This window comes from Daucus carota, chromosome 5 (assembly GCF_001625215.2).
Source record: "Daucus carota subsp. sativus chromosome 5, DH1 v3.0, whole genome shotgun sequence".
NCBI classification, from domain to species: domain Eukaryota; kingdom Viridiplantae; phylum Streptophyta; class Magnoliopsida; order Apiales; family Apiaceae; genus Daucus; species Daucus carota.
In genome coordinates, this window is record NC_030385.2 from 45,399,112 (window position 1) to 45,420,352 (window position 21,241).

Consider the following 21,241-nt stretch of genomic DNA (forward strand, 5'->3'; position numbering starts at 1 on the left):
TGTAGACCCTAAAAGAAAATGCTAGAGATTGTACTGAATTACTGATCGACTAAATGGACGGCTGGCAAATAAATAGTCTCAAACTTGGAATTCTTTTTCATCCTGAAAACTCAGATTTCAAACAAAAAAAAAAGCGTTAAATTTATACTATGAGAAACATACACGAATTTAATCAGAACTGATTAATTTTATTTTTTTATTTTATTTTATATGCAGTTATATAATATTTTTGGTTATAAGCGTAGTCATGATATATCCATACAAGTGTATAAATAGATCTGGTAATCGAATGAATGAATTTTGATAACTTATGACTGTGGATTGATTTTAAGAGGAAAAAATATGAAAGAATTTATGATTGAACTTTCTATAGGAATAATAGATACTAGAGTCTTATATAATTTTTTATTTTTCTGTTTAAATTTCTGTTTTCCATATTCTTTTCAGAACTGCGGTAAAAAATAGTACAGTATTGTATGAATAAGAGTTAAATGTTTGATAACTTTATTAATATTTACATATTTTGAATTATAATATAAAAATACTTCATCCGTCCCTATTAATTTTTATATCTTTTTATGACTTAATATATATTTAAGATGTATGTTAAATATAATTTAATTTTTAATTTTTCGAATAATAAAATCGAATTTTATTTTGGAAGGAAGATAGTACAGGATTCACAAAATGGCAAAGCATCAAGTTGATGAATGTCAGATATTTAAAAGGATGGACGAGAGAAGGATAGGTAGGCCCCATCTCCAATCTCCATTATTAAGATTCCTCAAGCAACCCCCTTTATTCATAGAAGCGTGTGCTCTTCTCATGCCTCGAAACACCCCTCACCTTACTCTACTGTACACTTGTTCCGTTTGGGCCCCCAATGGGCCCATTTCTCCCTCTATAAATACCAGCCCAAACACACAACTGGAAATCATAGCAAACTACAAAGCTCTTACATACATTACATTCTTGCATACCATACCACCTCTTCAAGCCTTTTACTAACCATGTCGAACACCTGCGGCAACTGTGACTGCGCTGACAAGACCCAGTGCGTGTAAGTATAAATTTCCTTCTTAATACTTTCCTATTTATCATATTTTCGGTTTAGCAGACGTGGCGCATATGTTCAGCGGAAAAAAATGGTGAAACAAAAAATTATCTCAGAATTTTCGCATTCAACATTTTTTTCTCTGATATATGCTAGTATCATTCGTATGTTCCGACATACTAGATTAGAGAGCCAAATATATGTTATCTTATAAGTTTTACGAAAAATTTGAGATTTTAGCAGAACCAGTAACTGACAGATAAGGAGAGAATTATATTAGTGGTTATCTATGTGCATGTATTGTTTACTAAGCAATATCTAATGGTGAATTTCGACACATGAATTGCAGGAAGAAGGGAAACAGCTTCGGCCTTGACATCGTTGAGACCGAGAAAATGTATGCTCTTCCTCGACCTTTAAAAATCACGAATCAAGCTTAGCTCGTCGTACTTTTGTTTGTTATAGATGTATTAGTGAAGTGAACTGAATTGTTATTGCAGCTCCGCTGAGACTATCATGATGGAGGGGTCTGAGAACGACGGAAAGTGCAAGTGCGGAACCAGCTGCACCTGCACCAACTGCACTTGCGGTGGCCATTAAGACGAGATCTTAACACGGAATTAGTTGGTTGATTCTTTTGTTGGCGTTGCTTGCAAGAGGGTGATTAGCTAATTCTGATATCTCTCTATCTATCTATACAATAAAAGTCATGTAACTGTAACACTAAGTACTGTCGAATTGTGTTTGTTCTGTGCTTGTTTGTTGTAGAGTGTAATATATGGTCAGGACTCGCGACTCCAGTGAGCCTGTGACCATGCTCTGTGCTCTGTAACTTGTTATGAATCTATAAATTTGTGTTGTGTTATAAGTTGACTTAGCTTCCCTAGCCGATTCGTTTATGCACCTTCTTCTTGGTAATTTATCAGTTCTATATAGTACATACTACGTAGTGGTCAGTGACGGAATCAGAAATTGAAATGACTTGAAAGATTTAAAAAAAATGTTTTATTCACCGTTTATTTGAATTGAATTTTTAACGTGTGCCCATCTACGTGCTATAGTGACAAGAATCAGAAATTGAAATTACGGAGGGATCTAATTTTTTATTTTTTTTTTATCGTTTATTTGAGAAGATTTTCATTTGAACATATTTTGGATATACACTAACAAATATTGTTTAGTTAAGTGGTGTATCTCAAATTTCATAATTAATTATAACACACGAAAATCTACTATCAACAGAAATCTTTCAAATAAAAAGTAAATCAAGCAGCTCAATCATAATACTCTCAATATATTTCTAAGAACAAATTTACATGACATAGTCACACAAGGTAAATTTATAAAGTCTACTACTCTGATTACACTATATGCAACTGTGCTTTGATTTCGAAATCTACAAAACAAACTATCCCACAATGTGCTCAATCATACCAACAAGGCAATCAGTCTGTCAAAATTGTCATATAAAAAAACAACGAAATAAATCAAGAAGCTCATAACTCACCATCAGTTTGGATGCCAGAGCTAGCAGGATCGCGGAATCTGATCCCAGAAAACTAATCATACCTCTCCCTCCAAGTGTACAGAAGAAAGAACACCCATGACAGTGCCAAGACAATATCCCCAACCACAAGCCTTAACCAGTTGCATCAAGATCCTCGAGTTTCCTATCGAAGTAAATTCTCCACACTGCTGTAACCACATGTAGAAAAACACATCCCTGGCCGGGGCGGATCTAGGAAGAGACGCGGGGAACACGTGTCTCCCCTAGATATTTTTTTTTACATTTTTTCACCATTCTAAATTTTGCAAAATTATAAAAATGGCCCGAAAAATTTAAAAATATATAAGTGTTTTCCGAAAATTTGCTTCGTGCCATGTGCTGGATCCGTCCCAGCCCCCTCACAAAAAAGCCTTAAAAAAATCTACCTAAATATCCTGATCTCTTATCTGTAATCCTAACGAATTTCAATATGAATTAACCTATAATCCGTTTCGAATCCAAACCAAATAAAAAAAATAGATATGTATATGAATGTAGACGATTAGATCCAAACCCCATCGTTGACTTAGACTCTCCATAATTGACTTAATTAATGGTAATATATTAACACTTTACAAAACGTGTTAGCATGTGTCTTTCTATTAAATTGTCATCTTACGTCTTTAAATTGCTTATCAGAAGATAATGTCAAAGATTTTCTTGGATTTGCATTTGATGAGTTCAGTTGTAAATAGTTACTTCTTTAAATTACTTCTCTTGTTTTGGAGTTTCTGTGATTAATTTAAAAATTAATAGGAATTATATGATCCTATAACTACTTTATAATACAGTTTTCATTATTATAATATATTTTGTATCATTGATATATTTTTATTAAATATCTGTTTCTAAATATTTTTCAAGATAAATATACCAGAAAATAATTGATTCTCATGCACCCCTTCCTGATCGAATATTAAAAATCCATATTTCAAGTATTTGGGTTATATTTTTAATATTTTATTTTTTATTCGGAAAACAACCAAACTCGGGCCCCACTCAGCTCTACCACCTTTGTAAATCTATAAGTAGCAGGCTAGTAGCCCAGAAAGGCAGAAACACACAACTACACGAGGAAATATAGCAAACTACAAAGCTCAAGTTAACTACATCATACCCAACGATTTTCTCCAGTTTTTTACCGACCATGTCGAACATCAGTGTTGACTCTGGCTCTGTTGAGGAGACCCAGGACGTGTAAGTTTTTTTTTACTTCCAATTATTATTAGATTTTTAAAGTGTAAGTTTACTTTTACTTGCAGTTACTATTAGATTTGGGATAAGTCTTAAGCACATAAATTTTGATCTAACGGGTAACGGGTGTTTGGATCATAATTAATGGGATCTGTTAATATGAATAGAAACTTCAAACAAATTTTATCGTATGTAACGAGAATCTCATTCTAATACTCTCCATTCCCGTATATATTATTTTCATTCTCATCCGCAATCCAAATACTTCCTAAATTTCGATCTCTTCAAGTTTTTTAGTTTTTTTCAGTGCACAGAGAGAGGCACATAATTTTGGCCCATGTAACTCGAGTAGTAGTAATTATCGATGTCCATGTCGTGTTTACTAATTTACTAAGAAATTTCTAGCGGTAAATTTTAATACATGAACTGCAGGAAGAAGGGAAACTCCTATGGCAGTGAAATTGTTGAAACCAGGTATGCTCTTCTTAGTTCTTTGATGCGTATAAATTACGAATCAAGCTTGTCTCTGTGTTTCGTTTCTTGTTATTGTTTTAATGAAGTGAATTTGATTGTTGCTGCAGCTCTGGAGAGACTATTTTGCTGGAAGAGGTGTCCGAGAACACGGAAAATACAAGCGCGGAACAAACTGCACCGGTGCCGACTGCACTTGAAGATGAGGTGACCATTGAGCCAAGCCTCTGATATGGAATTAGTTGATTAATTGCATGCGGTGCTTGCATGAGGTTGATTAACTGATTACCTTGTGTACCTTCTGTTCCTTGGAACTTGTTATGAATGTATGAATTTATATTGCAGAAGATTTAGCTTGTTTCGATCGGTGAATGGATTCTTGGATGAAATTTCGTTGATTATTCAGGGCCCATGGCATAGATCGGTGTCCGCTCATAAAATTAGATACAAAATTATTGAACAACATGATATCGCAATTCCTCTGTCCTTTTGTGGGGTTGCTAATGGCCAATCTCAAACTCATAAATTAGTTCCTAAGATTGATCTTTGGGCAGAAAATAATTCTACCTGTGGGTTTAAGGGGAGGCTTATCTTGACTGAATTAGAAAAGTCAATGATCAGATTCCTTATAAAAGTTCAACTGATTTCGAATAATCAGGCAAAAAAAACAATCATAATTTGGATTTCAATCGATGATCATTTCAATTTGATCATCCTTTCAATATTTGATTTTTTCCACGTACTTGTGACCTCCTGGTTTCGCTAGCGAGAAGAACCCTCTCATTTCCACGTATTTGAAACCCAAGCCTATGGCAAGCAGGAAAAGCATTAACAAAGGGAGCTCAGAAGAAGTGACTCCCAATGTTTTTCAAGAACTAATTAAAATTACAGATGACACAAAGTAAATCTGTAAAGTCTACTACTCTGATTACACTATATGCAACTGTACTTTGATTTGGAAATCTACAAAACAAACTATCCCACAATGCGCTAAATCATACCAACAAGGCAATCAGTCTGTCAAAATTGTCATATAACAAACCACGAAAGTAAATCAAGAAGCTCGTAACTCACCATCAGTGTGGATGCCAGAGCTAGCAGGATCGCGGAATCTGATCCCAGAAAACTAATCATACCTCTCCCTCCAAGTGTAAAGAAGAAAGAACACCCATGACAGTGCCAAGACAATATCCCCAACCACAAGCCTTAACCAATTGCCACCAAGATCCTCGAGTTTCCTATCGAAGTAAATTCTCCACACTTGTAACATCCCGAATTTTCGGAATATTAAAAACTAATTTCACAACACAAATAATACCATTACTTAAATCAAAATCCTCAAATATTATATAAGTCAAAGCAGCGGTCAAACCCAATAATCAAAAGTCATAAATTTAGAGACGCAGCTCCAAAAATCCAAAACCAATATCTGATAAACTCATCAAATTATTCTAAATAAACACTAAATCTTTATTCACTAATGCAAATAATCACGAAGCATAAAATCCAAAAGTCCTCGATCTAATTCTCAAAATTCTTCCACATGATAGAACCTGAAATATAGAAAATCGGATGAGCTACACAGCTCAGCAAGTAACAATTTGACAAACAATTAATTTCGAAATCAGTGGGCGTTTTTATAAAACATTGTTCCTCAAAACAATTATAACTTTAAAACACTTGTAAAAAAACAAATCCAACCCATAGTTTATATTTTAAAACGAATCAGAATTTAAATGAGAAGCAAAAACAGAAACAAAAATCTTATCAATACCACAGTCTTGCTCTACGGCCACACTTTCCCAGTGACCGGGATCTTATTCTTATTCTTTGCCACATTTACCCAGTGACCGGGATCTAAAGTTCAATAATCACGCGCCCTTAGCAGGTATCTAAAGTTGCACACTTGTGCGCCTACTAAGGGTATCTAAGGCTAGTTCCGGAACTATAGCGTAAATTACGAACGGGTTCGAAACGTAGAGACTGGGTCTTCAAAGATTCTCATGTCTTATATCTTATAAATTTTGAAACAAAATTCTTATATCTTATAAATCTCGAAACAAAATTTTCTTATATCTCATGACAAAAATCTGAAATTCACATAGCCAAAATATCTTTCGAAAATAAAAATAAGTCAAAAAGTACTTACCTCAAAGTCGACACTTAAAATCCGAAATTAATAACACGAACGAAGCCTATACATTTAATTAATAAACAAAACATAATTAACACATAACACTTCTTAAACAATCAAGAGCAAGGCACATAACAAGTCTTAACAAAATACAAACTTTAACAACTAATAACAATTAACATAATTTCATTTATCGAATAAGATAAATAACATGCATGCTGTTACAAATTTCAATATTAACTAAAGATAACTTCTGAATATGAGAAAATAATCAACTATAGAATTAAATTACATTCAACAAGGATTCCAAAATGACCAGATTCATAATAAACGGACAGATAACGAATTAGTTATGAATTTTAGAAGTTCAAGTAACAGAGCAGAATTTTACTCAGGAGCAGTTTACATTCAAAGCAGATTTTCACAAAGAAAACAAACTGATATCAATTAGACTATAACTAAACACTTATATATCATTCTCAGAGGTTTCAGAATTGGTAAAGATCATAATTTTATGGCAAATAACGAGGGAGATATGAATTTTTAAACACAGAACAACTCAGCAGAAAAGTATAAACAGCCCTGAATCTTTGTAAGTCAGTTTAGACAATTAAATCAATTTAAACAACAAATGGGTATGACTGATAACGAAAGAATATATCTCAAGCTTTCCAGATTGGTATCACGAGTAAATTTTTGACATACGATCAATTTATAGCGAATTTTTGAACATGGGAAAAAGTTTCGCGACTAAGAACTAAAGGGTAACAAAGAATGTGATTTTAAGCATAGATACACTGCTAATTTCGAAATAAGTCCTGAGACAAAAGTTGTAGGTATCGAAGAGAGCTTTTCAGAATGTCCAGAATCAACAACATCCGATCAATTTTCAATTTACTATGAATTTTACAACCCAACTGATTCACAGAAATTACTATATACAAATTTCAGCATAAACAATTAAGCAAACATGATATATTTACATCAAATACACATGATAATAAGCAAGAAATCAATATCTCAAGTCAACATATACGTGTTATAATCAAAGAGAAAAAGAGAGCATACCCGTCCACGTAAATTGATGTCCGACTTATTCAGATTCTAAAGAGGTTCTTATATAGCACATAAAACCTAGTCGTAAATAGGAAGTCCCAAACTTGGGTCAAAATTTTCTACACATCATAAACCAATTTCCAAATATAAGGTCTTCTAAAAAAGATTTCAATTTCTAAAATAATTCTACACTTCTTTCCATTAATAAAGAATGTTCTCTATTTTATTATTCAAAATAACTAACACGAAAATAAATTCTAGAAGCTTCCAATTAATGCTAATATCTAATTATATAAATACAAACAATTTAAATCTAAAATCTAACTCATAATAATAATACTAATTAAATAGAAATATTTAAATAAATAAATAAAATTACAGGATTTTACATTCTACCCCCCTTAAAAGAATTTGGTCCCCAAATTCTCCAAATCTATTCTCCAAAATCCCATCTAAAAGTCAAGACACACAACTAAAAACTCAGTAACCACTAACAAGTCAAACTTGAACCTCAGTACTCGGATCGCACCCTAAGGAATGAGCTAGTCCCATACCTAACACACTCCGAAGGACAGCCTGCTCGGATACCAACTGTAACATCCCGAATTTTCGGAATATTAAAAACTAATTTCACAACACAAATAATACCATTACTTAAATCAAAATCCTCAAATATTATATAAGTCAAAGCAGCGGTCAAACCCAATAATCAAAAGTCATAAATTTAGAGACGCAGCTCCAAAAATCCAAAACCAATATCTGATAAACTCATCAAATTATTCTAAATAAACACTAAATCTTTATTCACTAATGCAAATAATCACGAAGCATAAAATCCAAAAGTCCTCGATCTAATTCTCAAAATTCTTCCACATGATAGAACCTGAAATATAGAAAATCGGATGAGCTACACAGCTCAGCAAGTAACAATTTGACAAACAATTAATTTCGAAATCAGTGGGCGTTTTTATAAAACATTGTTCCTCAAAACAATTATAACTTTAAAACACTTGTAAAAAAACAAATCCAACCCATAGTTTATATTTTAAAACGAATCAGAATTTAAATGAGAAGCAAAAACAGAAACAAAAATCTTATCAATACCACAGTCTTGCTCTACGGCCACACTTTCCCAGTGACCGGGATCTTATTCTTATTCTTTGCCACATTTACCCAGTGACCGGGATCTAAAGTTCAATAATCACGCGCCCTTAGCAGGTATCTAAAGTTGCACACTTGTGCGCCTACTAAGGGTATCTAAGGCTAGTTCCGGAACTATAGCGTAAATTACGAACGGGTTCGAAACGTAGAGACTGGGTCTTCAAAGATTCTCATGTCTTATATCTTATAAATTTTGAAACAAAATTCTTATATCTTATAAATCTCGAAACAAAATTTTCTTATATCTCATGACAAAAATCTGAAATTCACATAGCCAAAATATCTTTCGAAAATAAAAGTAAGTCAAAAAGTACTTACCTCAAAGTCGACACTTAAAATCCGAAATTAATAACACGAACGAAGCCTATACATTTAATTAATAAACAAAACATAATTAACACATAACACTTCTTAAACAATCAAGAGCAAGGCACATAACAAGTCTTAACAAAATACAAACTTTAACAACTAATAACAATTAACATAATTTCATTTATCGAATAAGATAAATAACATGCATGCTGTTACAAATTTCAATATTAACTAAAGATAACTTCTGAATATGAGAAAATAATCAACTATAGAATTAAATTACATTCAACAAGGATTCCAAAATGACCAGATTCATAATAAACGGACAGATAACGAATTAGTTATGAATTTTAGAAGTTCAAGTAACAGAGCAGAATTTTACTCAGGAGCAGTTTACATTCAAAGCAGATTTTCACAAAGAAAACAAACTGATATCAATTAGACTATAACTAAACACTTATATATCATTCTCAGAGGTTTCAGAATTGGTAAAGATCATAATTTTATGGCAAATAACGAGGGAGATATGAATTTTTAAACACAGAACAACTCAGCAGAAAAGTATAAACAGCCCTGAATCTTTGTAAGTCAGTTTAGACAATTAAATCAATTTAAACAACAAATGGGTATGACTGATAACGAAAGAATATATCTCAAGCTTTCCAGATTGGTATCACGAGTAAATTTTTGACATACGATCAATTTATAGCGAATTTTTGAACATGGGAAAAAGTTTCGCGACTAAGAACTAAAGGGTAACAAAGAATGTGATTTTAAGCATAGATACACTGCTAATTTCGAAATAAGTCCTGAGACAAAAGTTGTAGGTATCGAAGAGAGCTTTTCAGAATGTCCAGAATCAACAACATCCGATCAATTTTCAATTTACTATGAATTTTACAACCCAACTGATTCACAGAAATTACTATATACAAATTTCAGCATAAACAATTAAGCAAACATGATATATTTACATCAAATACACATGATAATAAGCAAGAAATCAATATCTCAAGTCAACATATACGTGTTATAATCAAAGAGAAAAAGAGAGCATACCCGTCCACGTAAATTGATGTCCGACTTATTCAGATTCTAAAGAGGTTCTTATATAGCACATAAAACCTAGTCGTAAATAGGAAGTCCCAAACTTGGGTCAAAATTTTCTACACATCATAAACCAATTTCCAAATATAAGGTCTTCTAAAAAAGATTTCAATTTCTAAAATAATTCTACACTTCTTTCCATTAATAAAGAATGTTCTCTATTTTATTATTCAAAATAACTAACACGAAAATAAATTCTAGAAGCTTCCAATTAATGCTAATATCTAATTATATAAATACAAACAATTTAAATCTAAAATCTAACTCATAATAATAATACTAATTAAATAGAAATATTTAAATAAATAAATAAAATTACAGGATTTTACAACACTGCTGTAACCACATGTAGAAAAACACACCCCCTGGCAAAAAAGCCTTGAAAATTCCGATCTTTAACAGATGCCACCATGAACAAAAGAAATCCTAGCGCAAACAGAAGCAAGCCTGAAAACGAATCAGATGTTCGGATTAACAGCTGATCATGTGGCGTCGAGCCCTTTATCTTAACCGCGATTTCTCTTCCATGAGTAAATTCAAACACCTCATTAGTATAAAACATCAGTAGAAGTCCACAAGTCATGGCTGCCACAGAGTGGAGTACACAGACTAGGTGAAAAGTATATGATCCCATTTTCCAACACACTAAACCTGTAAAAAAACACAATCACAATCCAACTCTGTAAAGAAGCCTAATTGTTAAGTTTCAAGAATATATAAGCCCTCGATAGGGTGTTCCCGGTGCTCCCGGCTATAGACAGACAAGACTTGCGTCTGGCACCCTTAGTTTCACAATCTTATATATAAAAATTCAAAGAACATGTGGCATATTATATGAATTAGGAATCCAAAATCGATTTTGACCAAGGCCTCGTAAATTTCACGAGCATATCACATATAAGCATAATACATGTAAGTTCAACTGAGTTTTCTGATGAACCAAACTGAACTGACTGATCAAACAATAAAACCCAAGAATCTGCATGGAATGAAGAAAATGAAAGAAGGGTTTGCTTGCCTTGTGGTGCTTTGAAATTGTCACCTTGCTTGATCTCCTTCTTAGTTTTTACAGCCTGGGTTTCTGTATTTACAGGCTAGTGTTGTTAGAAAACTCTGTTTTACCAACTTTAAATTACTTTGTGATGAGGATTCTGGAAAGTCCATGATGTTTTTAGTTATGCTCCTATTTTTATTTACTTTGATTGCAAAGTGTCAACTGTGTAATAAAATATTAAGAAATACTGTTCTGTACTTTAAGGGGCTGTTTGGTTGGAGATAATTAACAAAGGGAAAGGGAAACAATCAGTCTCATTCCCTTTGTTATCGTTTGTTTTATATAAATCGTCATTCCCTTTCCCTTCTTTTAGTTTTAGGTTTACCCCAGATTCCTCATAATCCATTACCCACCCTCCCCTAGGTATTTCTTTTCCCTTTCCTGATCCTTATTCTATTTTTGTTTATAATTAATTTCAGATGTCATTAACATTAAAAGTAATATGTAAAATATTTTTGGTAATCAAAAATAAATTTTAATTTAATTTTTATATATCAAAAATTATTTTAATATAAAATTAATAATATTTTTAAATAATAAAATGTATAAAATTATGAAATATAAATGAACTATATTATTATAAACATAAATATATTTAAATCTTTTGATATTAAAATATTTGAAAATCAAATATACAGATAATCATATAATTTTTCATTCCGTTTCCGGATTAAAACCAAACAGTTAATACAATTCAGCATCATTCCTTTCCTTTCTTTTCATTTCTCTTTCTGGATTCCATTCCGTTTCCCCGAGTCGAACCAAACGGCCCCTAAAGTTAAAACCAGACATAGAAAACTCAGAAATTACTCTCACTCTCTAAGTCTTAATTATACGGGACATTTAATATTTATTCCGAAAAATATATTTGCGAAATATCATTTTCGTATATGTGAATTGGGGCAATAAAATGATATATACAGTTGTATGATGCACGTGTCACTTGCATTGCGTAATAAAAGTCGAACCCTTCTAATAGTAAATGATATCACTTGTTCATTTTATAGCAGTGTATTTTTTGTTGTAGATTAGATAAAGATATAAAATACACCGTAATGACATAGATAGCCCCCGTAGATGTGATAAATTAATTTCACAAAAATAAGCTTCGACTGCAAATAATTATTCAAAAGTTTAAAACTGAGAGCTGGCATGTTTCAGTCTATCAAAGTGATATCTCGTAAGCATGCGCTGATATATTTCCAGTAAACAGTGTTCAGGGTTGAGGGCAAAAAATGTATGGTATGACGTATCAAAATCTTTTAATTTATAGTATTTACAACAAAAAATGAATAATTATCGACAAGTTGTGAACAAAGATTGAATCCAGCTATTCTCTTCGGATAATTCTAAGTGAGTATGCCACATCAATCCTAATTTTTGGTGGAATGACTTGGCTGAGAGGGAGAGGGGACCAAAACTATTTTGCACATTGTGTACAAATAAATATTAAAAAGAAGGGGGATCAAATTATATTGAAGTTTTGTCTTTGATACCAGATACAACTTTACGATGCCGCCTTAGACCAGATCTTTTATCTCTTCCACGTCTAATAGGATTCTTCTTCACTGGATTCCTGACAGTCCTATTACCATGAACCTCAACTGGTGAAGGGTAATGTACAATGCTAGTCCTCGCATTCCTTTTTTCACGAACCACCACTGGTGGAGGGTAACGTACAATACTTGCTGGTGGAGGCATGAGCTCCAGTAGGTCTCGGTGGTATGCCTGTATAATATATACATATATTACAGTTGCCCAAAAGAATTGCATAATGGTGAATGTCAACTATCAATCAAGGACATGGATAATGTAGTAGAAAAAATTCCTTCAAGATCAGAATTTCATGGATGGCCACGCAAGATAAATGATTAAATCACGAAATGTCATACATATATCCGCACATGCTTTTTCAGCCAAAATATATTCATTGTGCCACATTTAATATAAGTTTCTATGTGCCTTCTCAGAGCACAAAGATTTACACTGCGCTTGAATAGAATATTCCTGGAAGGTCAGGTAGAACCTTAAAAGGAAGAACAGAAATGCAACATATAGGGCATACATATGCTTTTCAACTATACAAAAACAACTGAAACAACACAGTTGACACCTTTTTCATGTTTTAACTCTGCTCAGCTTAATGCCAAAATCACTTGGCAGGTGTGAAGGAAAACAGTAATAACATGTGAAAGTTGAGGCATATCATAGATGTTTTCATCAATTCAGATTATTACCTGTATCACGAAATTTCGCCTCTCACAATCCAGAAACATACTCATGCCCCAGTTAACTTTAGCAAATATCTTGTCCCTCACAGTGGAAAAGCTTAACTGATCCCTGGAAGTAAACCGATCGACTTCGTTGAACCATAGACAAGAAAAAAGATTTGTAACTGGAATGTGCTCTCTTATAATGACGCACCCTTCAGGAACATCTGCAAAAATTTACTTATATACTTATTGATGCTAACTTTGAATAGATTTTATTGCCACAAAAGATCTTTAAAACATGAACCTACCACTTGTGAGAGGAAGCTTAGCATCAGAATATGGTGTAAGGCCTTCTTGTTTATAAAAGTCAATCTGGTAATCAATGGAGGCATTGTCATATTTCCCAGCAGCTTTATTAGCTTCAGCTTCTTCAAACACATCAAACCGAGAATAGTGTCTTGAAATAGCAAACGAAGCATTTTGCCGCCACAAAAACCTGATTGGATACAAGCACAAGCATCAGCACATCCGATGCCTAATCGACATCAACTTTCACCGACTACAAACTTAATGTAGTCAAAGGTAAAAAGTCACATCAATGGGAATAACTGGAAATAAAGAAATTCTGCTGATGATAGTCAGATAAGCGATATAACCTACTTGTCAGCGGGATTGTAGTTTATACTAATTCTAAATATGGCCTGAGTGTTGAAACATGTACTCTTATACTAGCATACACCATTTCAGTATTGGTACTTATTATGACACTGGTTTACCAAAAAAATAAATTTGAACACTAGAAGTTAATAAGATGTACCTTTCAAGAATTTGATATGGATCAGCAACAAGCTGAAGCTTTCCATCAATCCATAAAGAATATTGTACATTAGGAAAAAGCCGGTGTAATAGAAGCTTTGGGACCTGTAATAAACACAATATAATTTAGTAAAGACTTGTAAGCTTACGTAGATGATTCTCAGGAATAATATAATGGCGCAAACACACTTGATATACTCCCTGGTCCTTCTAATCTGCAAAAACAGTAAATAGATAACAAATATCCAGTGTCTAATATAAAGTCCTCCATACTCGTCCTAAAAAAAACACTAACGAGGGCTATTTGCAGCTTGACAAGTATTCAAATCTCTGCACATAGATTCTTAAGTTCTTCTAGGGGTTCCTTTAGTAGTTTCCTTACGATTGTACTATTCATATATGTTTCTATGTTGCTAAACAAATTCTATAACAAATTAAAGCAGTTGTCCTAAAATTGCAGGTAGAGCACGTTAAGTGCCATTTTTTTTTTTTAGCACCTTTTACTTTATCATGATATAGTAAAAGATGTTCCTGGGGATGAAGAGAGAAATAGACTCACTGAAGCAAACATTCATATAATCTACTTTTAAAATAACCAATAATCTATTTTCCGAATAAACTGATAAGATTGTATTCTTTTTCTTATCAGTTAACATTATAGTTCTCTGGCAGAAACAAACTTCGTAATACTAGAATCAAAGTATGAATCAAACAAAGCAATATGGAAATAAATTGAGGTTCAAACAAAAACAAAAGCTCCTGGCTGATCTGTGTTGGAATGGAAGATAGACAAGAACATAAAAATACTGAGGAACATAAAATAAGACAGGCTTGGAGACCGCTACAGAGACTTAAAAGCAAAAAAAGTAACAGAAGCAGTCATACACAACCATAACCATAAAATCACATGCCATGACTGAGAAATTATACATAACCATAACCATAAATCAAAACATGCCATGGCTGAGAGCCATACAAAAATCATAAACAGTTCACAACCAGAAACTGAAGTACAAATCACATTCATGAAAAGCGGAGGCAACTATTGAGGAGTATGTACAAGAATATAGTCGAAAGTGCAAAAAGAAAATGATATTCCAAGAGCAGGAGAAGGCAAAAAAGGCTACTACTCAAGAATATAAAGCTGATGATTTTTTGTTTTAATGGCTGATAAAATATAAAATCAAGGAGGAGTTGTAAACTATGCTTTGATATTTAATTTGAGATTTATTTTAATAATTGTTAATGTTGACCAAATCATTAGGAATTAGTTTAAGATTAGTTTTTGAATATTTTAGAATTGTAGTTGTAGTTTTCTTAGGAGATAAGATGTTTCATGACTTGTATAAAGCCCACCCACTTGCTTATAATAAAAATACCGGCTTACATTATATTTTTCTTCTCCATTATGCTTATATGCACTTAAAAATAGACCTACAAATATATCCTACACAAATTATATATGAAACTTCCATTTTGTCCGTTTCTCCAACTCTTCCATTTCAGAGGTCATACTCGTGCTTAGACATTCGGGCATGACGCTTAATTTCATTATTTCATATTCTCACGTCTTACACTTTCCTTTCTCATCCAAGTATATTATAGAATTCTGAGTCGTAACCATACAATGGTAGTACTCCAGGAATGTAATATTCTCATACTAAGTAGAAAGAATCACTCCCTTCTGCATAAGAACAAACTGGGTAGAAACAACTAAGAGAAAATTGAAACACAGAAATAAACTGACCTTCCCATTTCGTCTTGCATCAGTATATGGAATGTTACGGACAACAATAATCCTCCATATTCCAACCCTCTTTCTGCTGCCTAGGACACTTGAATTCTTTAGAAATGCTTCCGTCTCTTCATCAATAAACATATAAAAAGGAATATTTTCTTTTGCGGTTTTACTGATGTCCTTGGGCTGTTGAATGATGTCATAATTTCCTGAAATGAAAGCAACTTGTAACAAATAATGAAGCAAGAAATGAAGGAAGATCAACCGTACAAAAGCCTCTAAATAAATCAAAAGTTACAATGTAGGAACATCTTATAATGATTGCCAATCATGAAAGTAAAAGTTTGAAAACAAAGCAAGCATTGGACCCAACATTACCAAATATGGCTGATGCTACGATGACCTTGTGAAACTTCTCTAGCTCGCTGAGATCAGCTACATCAATATCAAATCCAGTTTGGTGACCAGGTTTACATCCTTTAACAAATCTATGAGGTGCAGCAAAGCAAACAAAGCATTAACAACATGGAAAACCATTAAAGGAATGTTATAATGGAAACAAATTTCATATAATAAGGGACATACCCACAGTGCACAGTCATCGACTCTCTAACAGAAAAAGAATCATTCCTCTGCTTTAGAGAAGGATATCCACCAAAATCCGAGCCTCCATGTGGTTCACTTTTGACAGGACGATCCTCATGAAAGTAGCTTAAATGATGCACGGGCGAAGCGGACAGGGAGCTTGGCATACTAGCAATAGCCTGCTCCACAGGAAGATAACACACTGGACATGCTGAGGAACATTAACAAGAAAGATATTAAGATCATAAAGAGCTTCCTATAATACTTCGGCCAGAAGTGTTTCTCTATCTAGAATCAACGGCTTGAACATACACACAAACACACACGCATACTCACTTCTTCAGAGTTTAAGAATTCACTACACAATGTATGATTTATTTTGTTATCTTACGTCGTGGTCCAATGCGTCTTCTCTTGCCGGGAGGAGGGGGAGGAGGGAACGTAAAATGTTCACATGGATTGTTTTGAACAGCTACAGATCCTAAAACAGGTGTAGCAATTGAAGATTGAAGAGTGAGAGGATTAGGAGGTGGAAAACCAGTAGTTTCGTCACATACTGTCAGAATGTTCATTTTGGAAAGATTCTCTGTCAGGCTGCTTCCTTTATTTTCAAAATCTGCTGTAAGATTGAACGCAAAGTATTCCGTGCTATTGCTCACCAATGCATCTTCAATAAAACGATATAACAAGGTCAGATTAAATAAGAACTTAAATACTAACAAGAGAACAAAAATAAAAATTTCACATTTCACAATAAATTAAATTGTATAAAAAGCCTGAGCATTCAACATATACAAATACTTTAATTATATATCTTGCGACGCAATATACCGCACTCAAAAAAAACAAAATCGTGGTGTCAGAAAATAAAATAAATATTTCGCAATATGGTAACTAAGGGCCCGTTAGGTGAAAAGTTATAAAGACTGTTTAACTTACTAACTCAAGATAGTCAAGACTCAACGCACCAAAAATATAATTACCTAGTATCTTAAAAGTAAACCTATCCCTCCCTCCGTTTCGACCTTCTTCAATAACATTTTCCCATAACAAAAGATTTATAGTTTGTGATTCTGCTCAGAATCTTCAAATGGAGATTTATAGTTTCTGTGAGCTTCAACACAAAACCTCAATAGAAAAAGTTAAACTAAGAAAAGATGTCTAATTGGAGTCTATATATTCCACAAGACCACACAGTTATTAAATTAGCACGTTATCCAGAAACAAATTAGATAATGGCAGACACATAGCAATCCATAAAAAACCGGACATGGAGATTCAAAAGAGAAAGCAACTATAATACAAACCTTTATTTACTTTAAAGAATCCTGTCATACAGAACGCGAAAGCCGTGATAAGCAAAATCACCATAACAACATTCCTTCGAACCAACTGTCTCAATATATACGAAAAAAGCCTTTCTTTCTCTCGTGAACCAGAAAGCGACATCTTTGCAGGTTTCCGCACAACAATAAAATTCTGCCCACGTGCCACACCATTTGTCGTCTGCTGCTGTGGCAACGATCCATAACTTCCAGTTCGTAAACCTAATGGCCCTCCAGTCATTATACTTCAAATCCTCCAATCCTCCTCTTTCCCTTCATTAACAACCACCAAATCTCGTCCCTACACAAACTCACAAAACAATCACGTGATTCAACAAACCACCTCCAACATCAAATCAGCACTCGAAATCCTAATACTCCATCAAATTCCACCTCAAAAATACATCAACACAAACGCACCGTCAAAACAGTATACACACAAATTAACAACCAATGCACTTTCCGCGCCGTGCAAAACACTAATCTAACTCATAACAGATAACACCGCCAGATCAATCACTTAAACACAAACTAAATCCCACAACTCAACGCCTTTCTCGATAAATCCCTGATCTTTTCTCTCGAACACTATCGAAAACTAAACCAACACTTCAATCACTACTATCCAATTCAACATCAGCAACCACCAATCAAACACCTCAACTCACATCACTTCACTAAAACAACCAATAATCACTTCAATTAAGAACAAATCACACTTCAACACAGCTTAAAACACGCAATTAACACCAAATTGATCAGATTCAAACGCGATTTCGCTCGGATCAAATCTAGAAATCGTCAAACTCGAAGTCAAATTGAGAAATGAATGTTGAGAACAGCAAGCGTACCTGTAGTCAGTGTAATTGCTTGTGATTCACAGTGAAAATATATGAATAAAATTGAGATTTTAGGGTTTGATTTGATGCAGTTCAGAGATGTTTGTTATCGTCTCAGGCTCCCAGCGTTACTACTTCTGAATCTCATGTTTTTTGTTTCATTTAAATTTCATTATTTTTTAACTTTTCACTCTTTTGTCAGAAAATTAAGTTTTTTTTTTTAGTTTCTTCAATAAAAAAAGAGGATTTTTTAGTTTGTATTATTCCATGATTTTCATTATTCAACATTCCAACTCATATCAATTACAAAAATATTATTACACTCCTTTTGTCCTATTCAATTCTTATCATTGGAAATAGAGTACTCGACACGCATTTTAACATAAGTTTATATTTGTCATGATTCTTGAGATGTGTATTGGGCAGTCTCGTCCAAACGATAAGAATCGGTGGAGACGGAGAGAGAATCGGAAGGGACGGAGGGAAGGAGTATTTATTAATGGCTTCCATTCCCGTAAAAAGTATGGGTTCTTTTAATATATTATTCTCTTTTTTTATGAGCAATTTAATATATTATTCTTAATTTAATTTTATTATTTTAATATATTATAAATTTAAATTCCAAAAAATATACTATAAATTTATTAAAAGCATCCAATTTTATCATCAATTTTATAGTGAATGAGTTTAGTAAATATTTAAAATCAGTTAAATGATTCACCTTTTTTCTGACTCATCATAATTTAATTATATATTTTCGATTTTTCGTAGTCAAACTTTTCGTAGTTGTAACTTAATATTATAAAACTCTCTCCCATTGTTCCCACTTTTGGTATTGGGCCAGTCTAATAGTAGCCCATAGTCAAATTTCAACTTAACTTTAAAGTGTCACATATGGGCCATCATCCCCACTTTTTAGTTTTGGGCCAGTCTAATAATAGCCCGTAATCAATTCTCATCGTAACAAGTGTTACATATGGGCTAGACACTAAAATGTCTGCTCAGATTGGGCCACGAACTCGTGAAGTATAATAAAATGGTTATATTAATAAGAATGGGCTTTAGAGAAATCTTTCTTCATATTCTGTGATGAAGTTATCAAATATGTAAATAACTGGGCCGGCTAATCAAGATTTAAGTTTCAATCTACAATTTAATTAATTTTTATAATATTCATCCATGCTTTGTTTTAAAAATTAGTAATCTACTTATATATATTATAGCAGAACAGGTACTTGTCAAACCTCCCTCCTGAGCAAATAAATTACCTACTTCCGAACCTAAGCCTAACTCCGAACCTAACTTTCACTCATATATAAAAAAAATGTTTTTCCAAAGAATTGAACCCATAACCTCATCAATACATACAAACCATCCATACCATTTAGACTAGACAAACACTTAGCCTTTTAGTGAAACGCATTAACTAGGTAAGTTAATACTAGCATTTAGTTTTTAGTGAAACACATTAACTAGGTCCGTTAATACTATGTTATTTATATTATCTACGATATAATATTTATTTGAGGTCAAATTATTGTTTCAATCAAGACTCATATATTCTTTGCATGATAAATTAATATTTATTAATTAATTAATTGCGTCAATAAACTTAGAATTGAAAAAAAAATCTGAGTGTTCGGGCTCAAACCATGAGCTAGATTTCTAAAAACAAATATAATTCATATTCGAATAAAAAATGAATGATTTCAGATCTCAACTAATAGTTGAAACAAGTACCAAGATTGATATTAAAACACTCATATTTGATCAAATGTATTTGGAGTAGTTTTAATATTTAAGCATATCCTAAAATGTGCATCAAATTTAGTCGAAAGTGGTCTAAGCCGGATCCAATGTCAACTATTGTAAGAGACGATTCAAAATTTGCACATTGATTAATTTAAACGATATTGTGACAACTTTTTTTTAAAAAAAATCTAGATTATGCGCTCACAATATCTTAACAAATAATTTTTTTCATCAAACTATCATATCACACACGTGCTTATACAATTTGTTTCTCATATGCAATTTCTAACAAATAGACTGCTGACTCGGAAAAATATTATTAACAATATTACCACAATCTAGATAAAGGTCACTCAGAAAAACTTTATATCAATAAATTGAGGAATGTGCATAAAAACTAGGGGTTAACACAAAAATGATCAAACTGGATATTTATATATGGGATTTTATTGATAAATCCAAATCCAATCCAGATTAAAAATTTGTAGGGCCGTTCGGGTAAACTTAAAAAAAGTGATTCCTGCTTAAAGTAAAGAAGTGGACTGGAAGTGAGAAGTAAATTAAGACTTATAAGTGACTAAACTGTTCGGGAAAGAAGTAGAAGTCCTGAAACAAAGGTTAGCATTCATAACTTCTTATAAATGCTTCTGCCTTTTTATACAAACGGGTCAAGAAAAATAGAAGACGACTTTTTTGAAAAAGAAGCCGGAAGTAGTTGTAACCAAACATGTACTTTGTGCACCCGTTTACCCAGATTCAATTCATTTTGATTTTATTAAAAAACTGAATTTATGACGAATAAATTTACTAAAGAGAAATAGTGAAATATATATCATATTATGTTAAATACAAGTAATTAAGTAAGCACATATTAAACTGAAACT

The 21,241-nt window shown here is 32.8% G+C and overlaps 3 protein-coding genes and 1 long non-coding RNA gene across 4 annotated transcripts; 2 read left to right on the forward strand and 2 right to left on the reverse strand.

Moving 5' to 3' along the window:
- Nucleotides 1-899: 899 nt before the first annotated feature.
- LOC108220108 (metallothionein-like protein type 3) lies at nt 900-1,922 on the forward strand. Its single transcript, XM_017393783.2, has 3 exons — nt 900-1,060; nt 1,404-1,451; nt 1,555-1,922. Exons 1-3 carry the CDS (start codon nt 1,011-1,013, stop codon nt 1,652-1,654), a joined length of 198 nt encoding a protein of 65 aa, XP_017249272.1. The 5' UTR covers nt 900-1,010; the 3' UTR covers nt 1,655-1,922.
- Nucleotides 1,923-3,643: 1,721 nt separating this feature from the next.
- On the forward strand, nt 3,644-4,631 carry LOC108222528 (uncharacterized). The gene is made up of 3 exons (XR_001806987.2): nt 3,644-3,797; nt 4,227-4,268; nt 4,376-4,631. It is a non-coding gene; the product is annotated as an uncharacterized LOC108222528 (long non-coding RNA).
- A 444-nt stretch (nt 4,632-5,075) lies between these two features.
- LOC108222349 (uncharacterized) lies at nt 5,076-11,203 on the reverse strand. The gene is made up of 3 exons (XM_064092905.1): nt 10,370-11,203; nt 10,166; nt 5,076-5,525 (listed from the first exon to the last, which is right to left on the reverse strand). The coding sequence occupies exons 1-3, from the start codon at nt 10,667-10,669 to the stop codon at nt 5,392-5,394; spliced, it is 435 nt and encodes a 144-aa protein (XP_063948975.1). The 5' UTR covers nt 10,670-11,203; the 3' UTR covers nt 5,076-5,391.
- Nucleotides 11,204-12,327: 1,124 nt separating this feature from the next.
- LOC108223426 (probable hexosyltransferase MUCI70) lies at nt 12,328-18,759 on the reverse strand. The gene is made up of 9 exons (XM_064093633.1): nt 17,749-18,759; nt 16,833-17,108; nt 16,442-16,652; nt 16,235-16,344; nt 15,866-16,065; nt 14,120-14,223; nt 13,611-13,798; nt 13,327-13,526; nt 12,328-12,817 (listed from the first exon to the last, which is right to left on the reverse strand). The coding sequence occupies exons 1-9, from the start codon at nt 18,005-18,007 to the stop codon at nt 12,560-12,562; spliced, it is 1,806 nt and encodes a 601-aa protein (XP_063949703.1). The 5' UTR covers nt 18,008-18,759; the 3' UTR covers nt 12,328-12,559.
- Between the last annotated feature and the right edge of the window lie 2,482 nt (nt 18,760-21,241).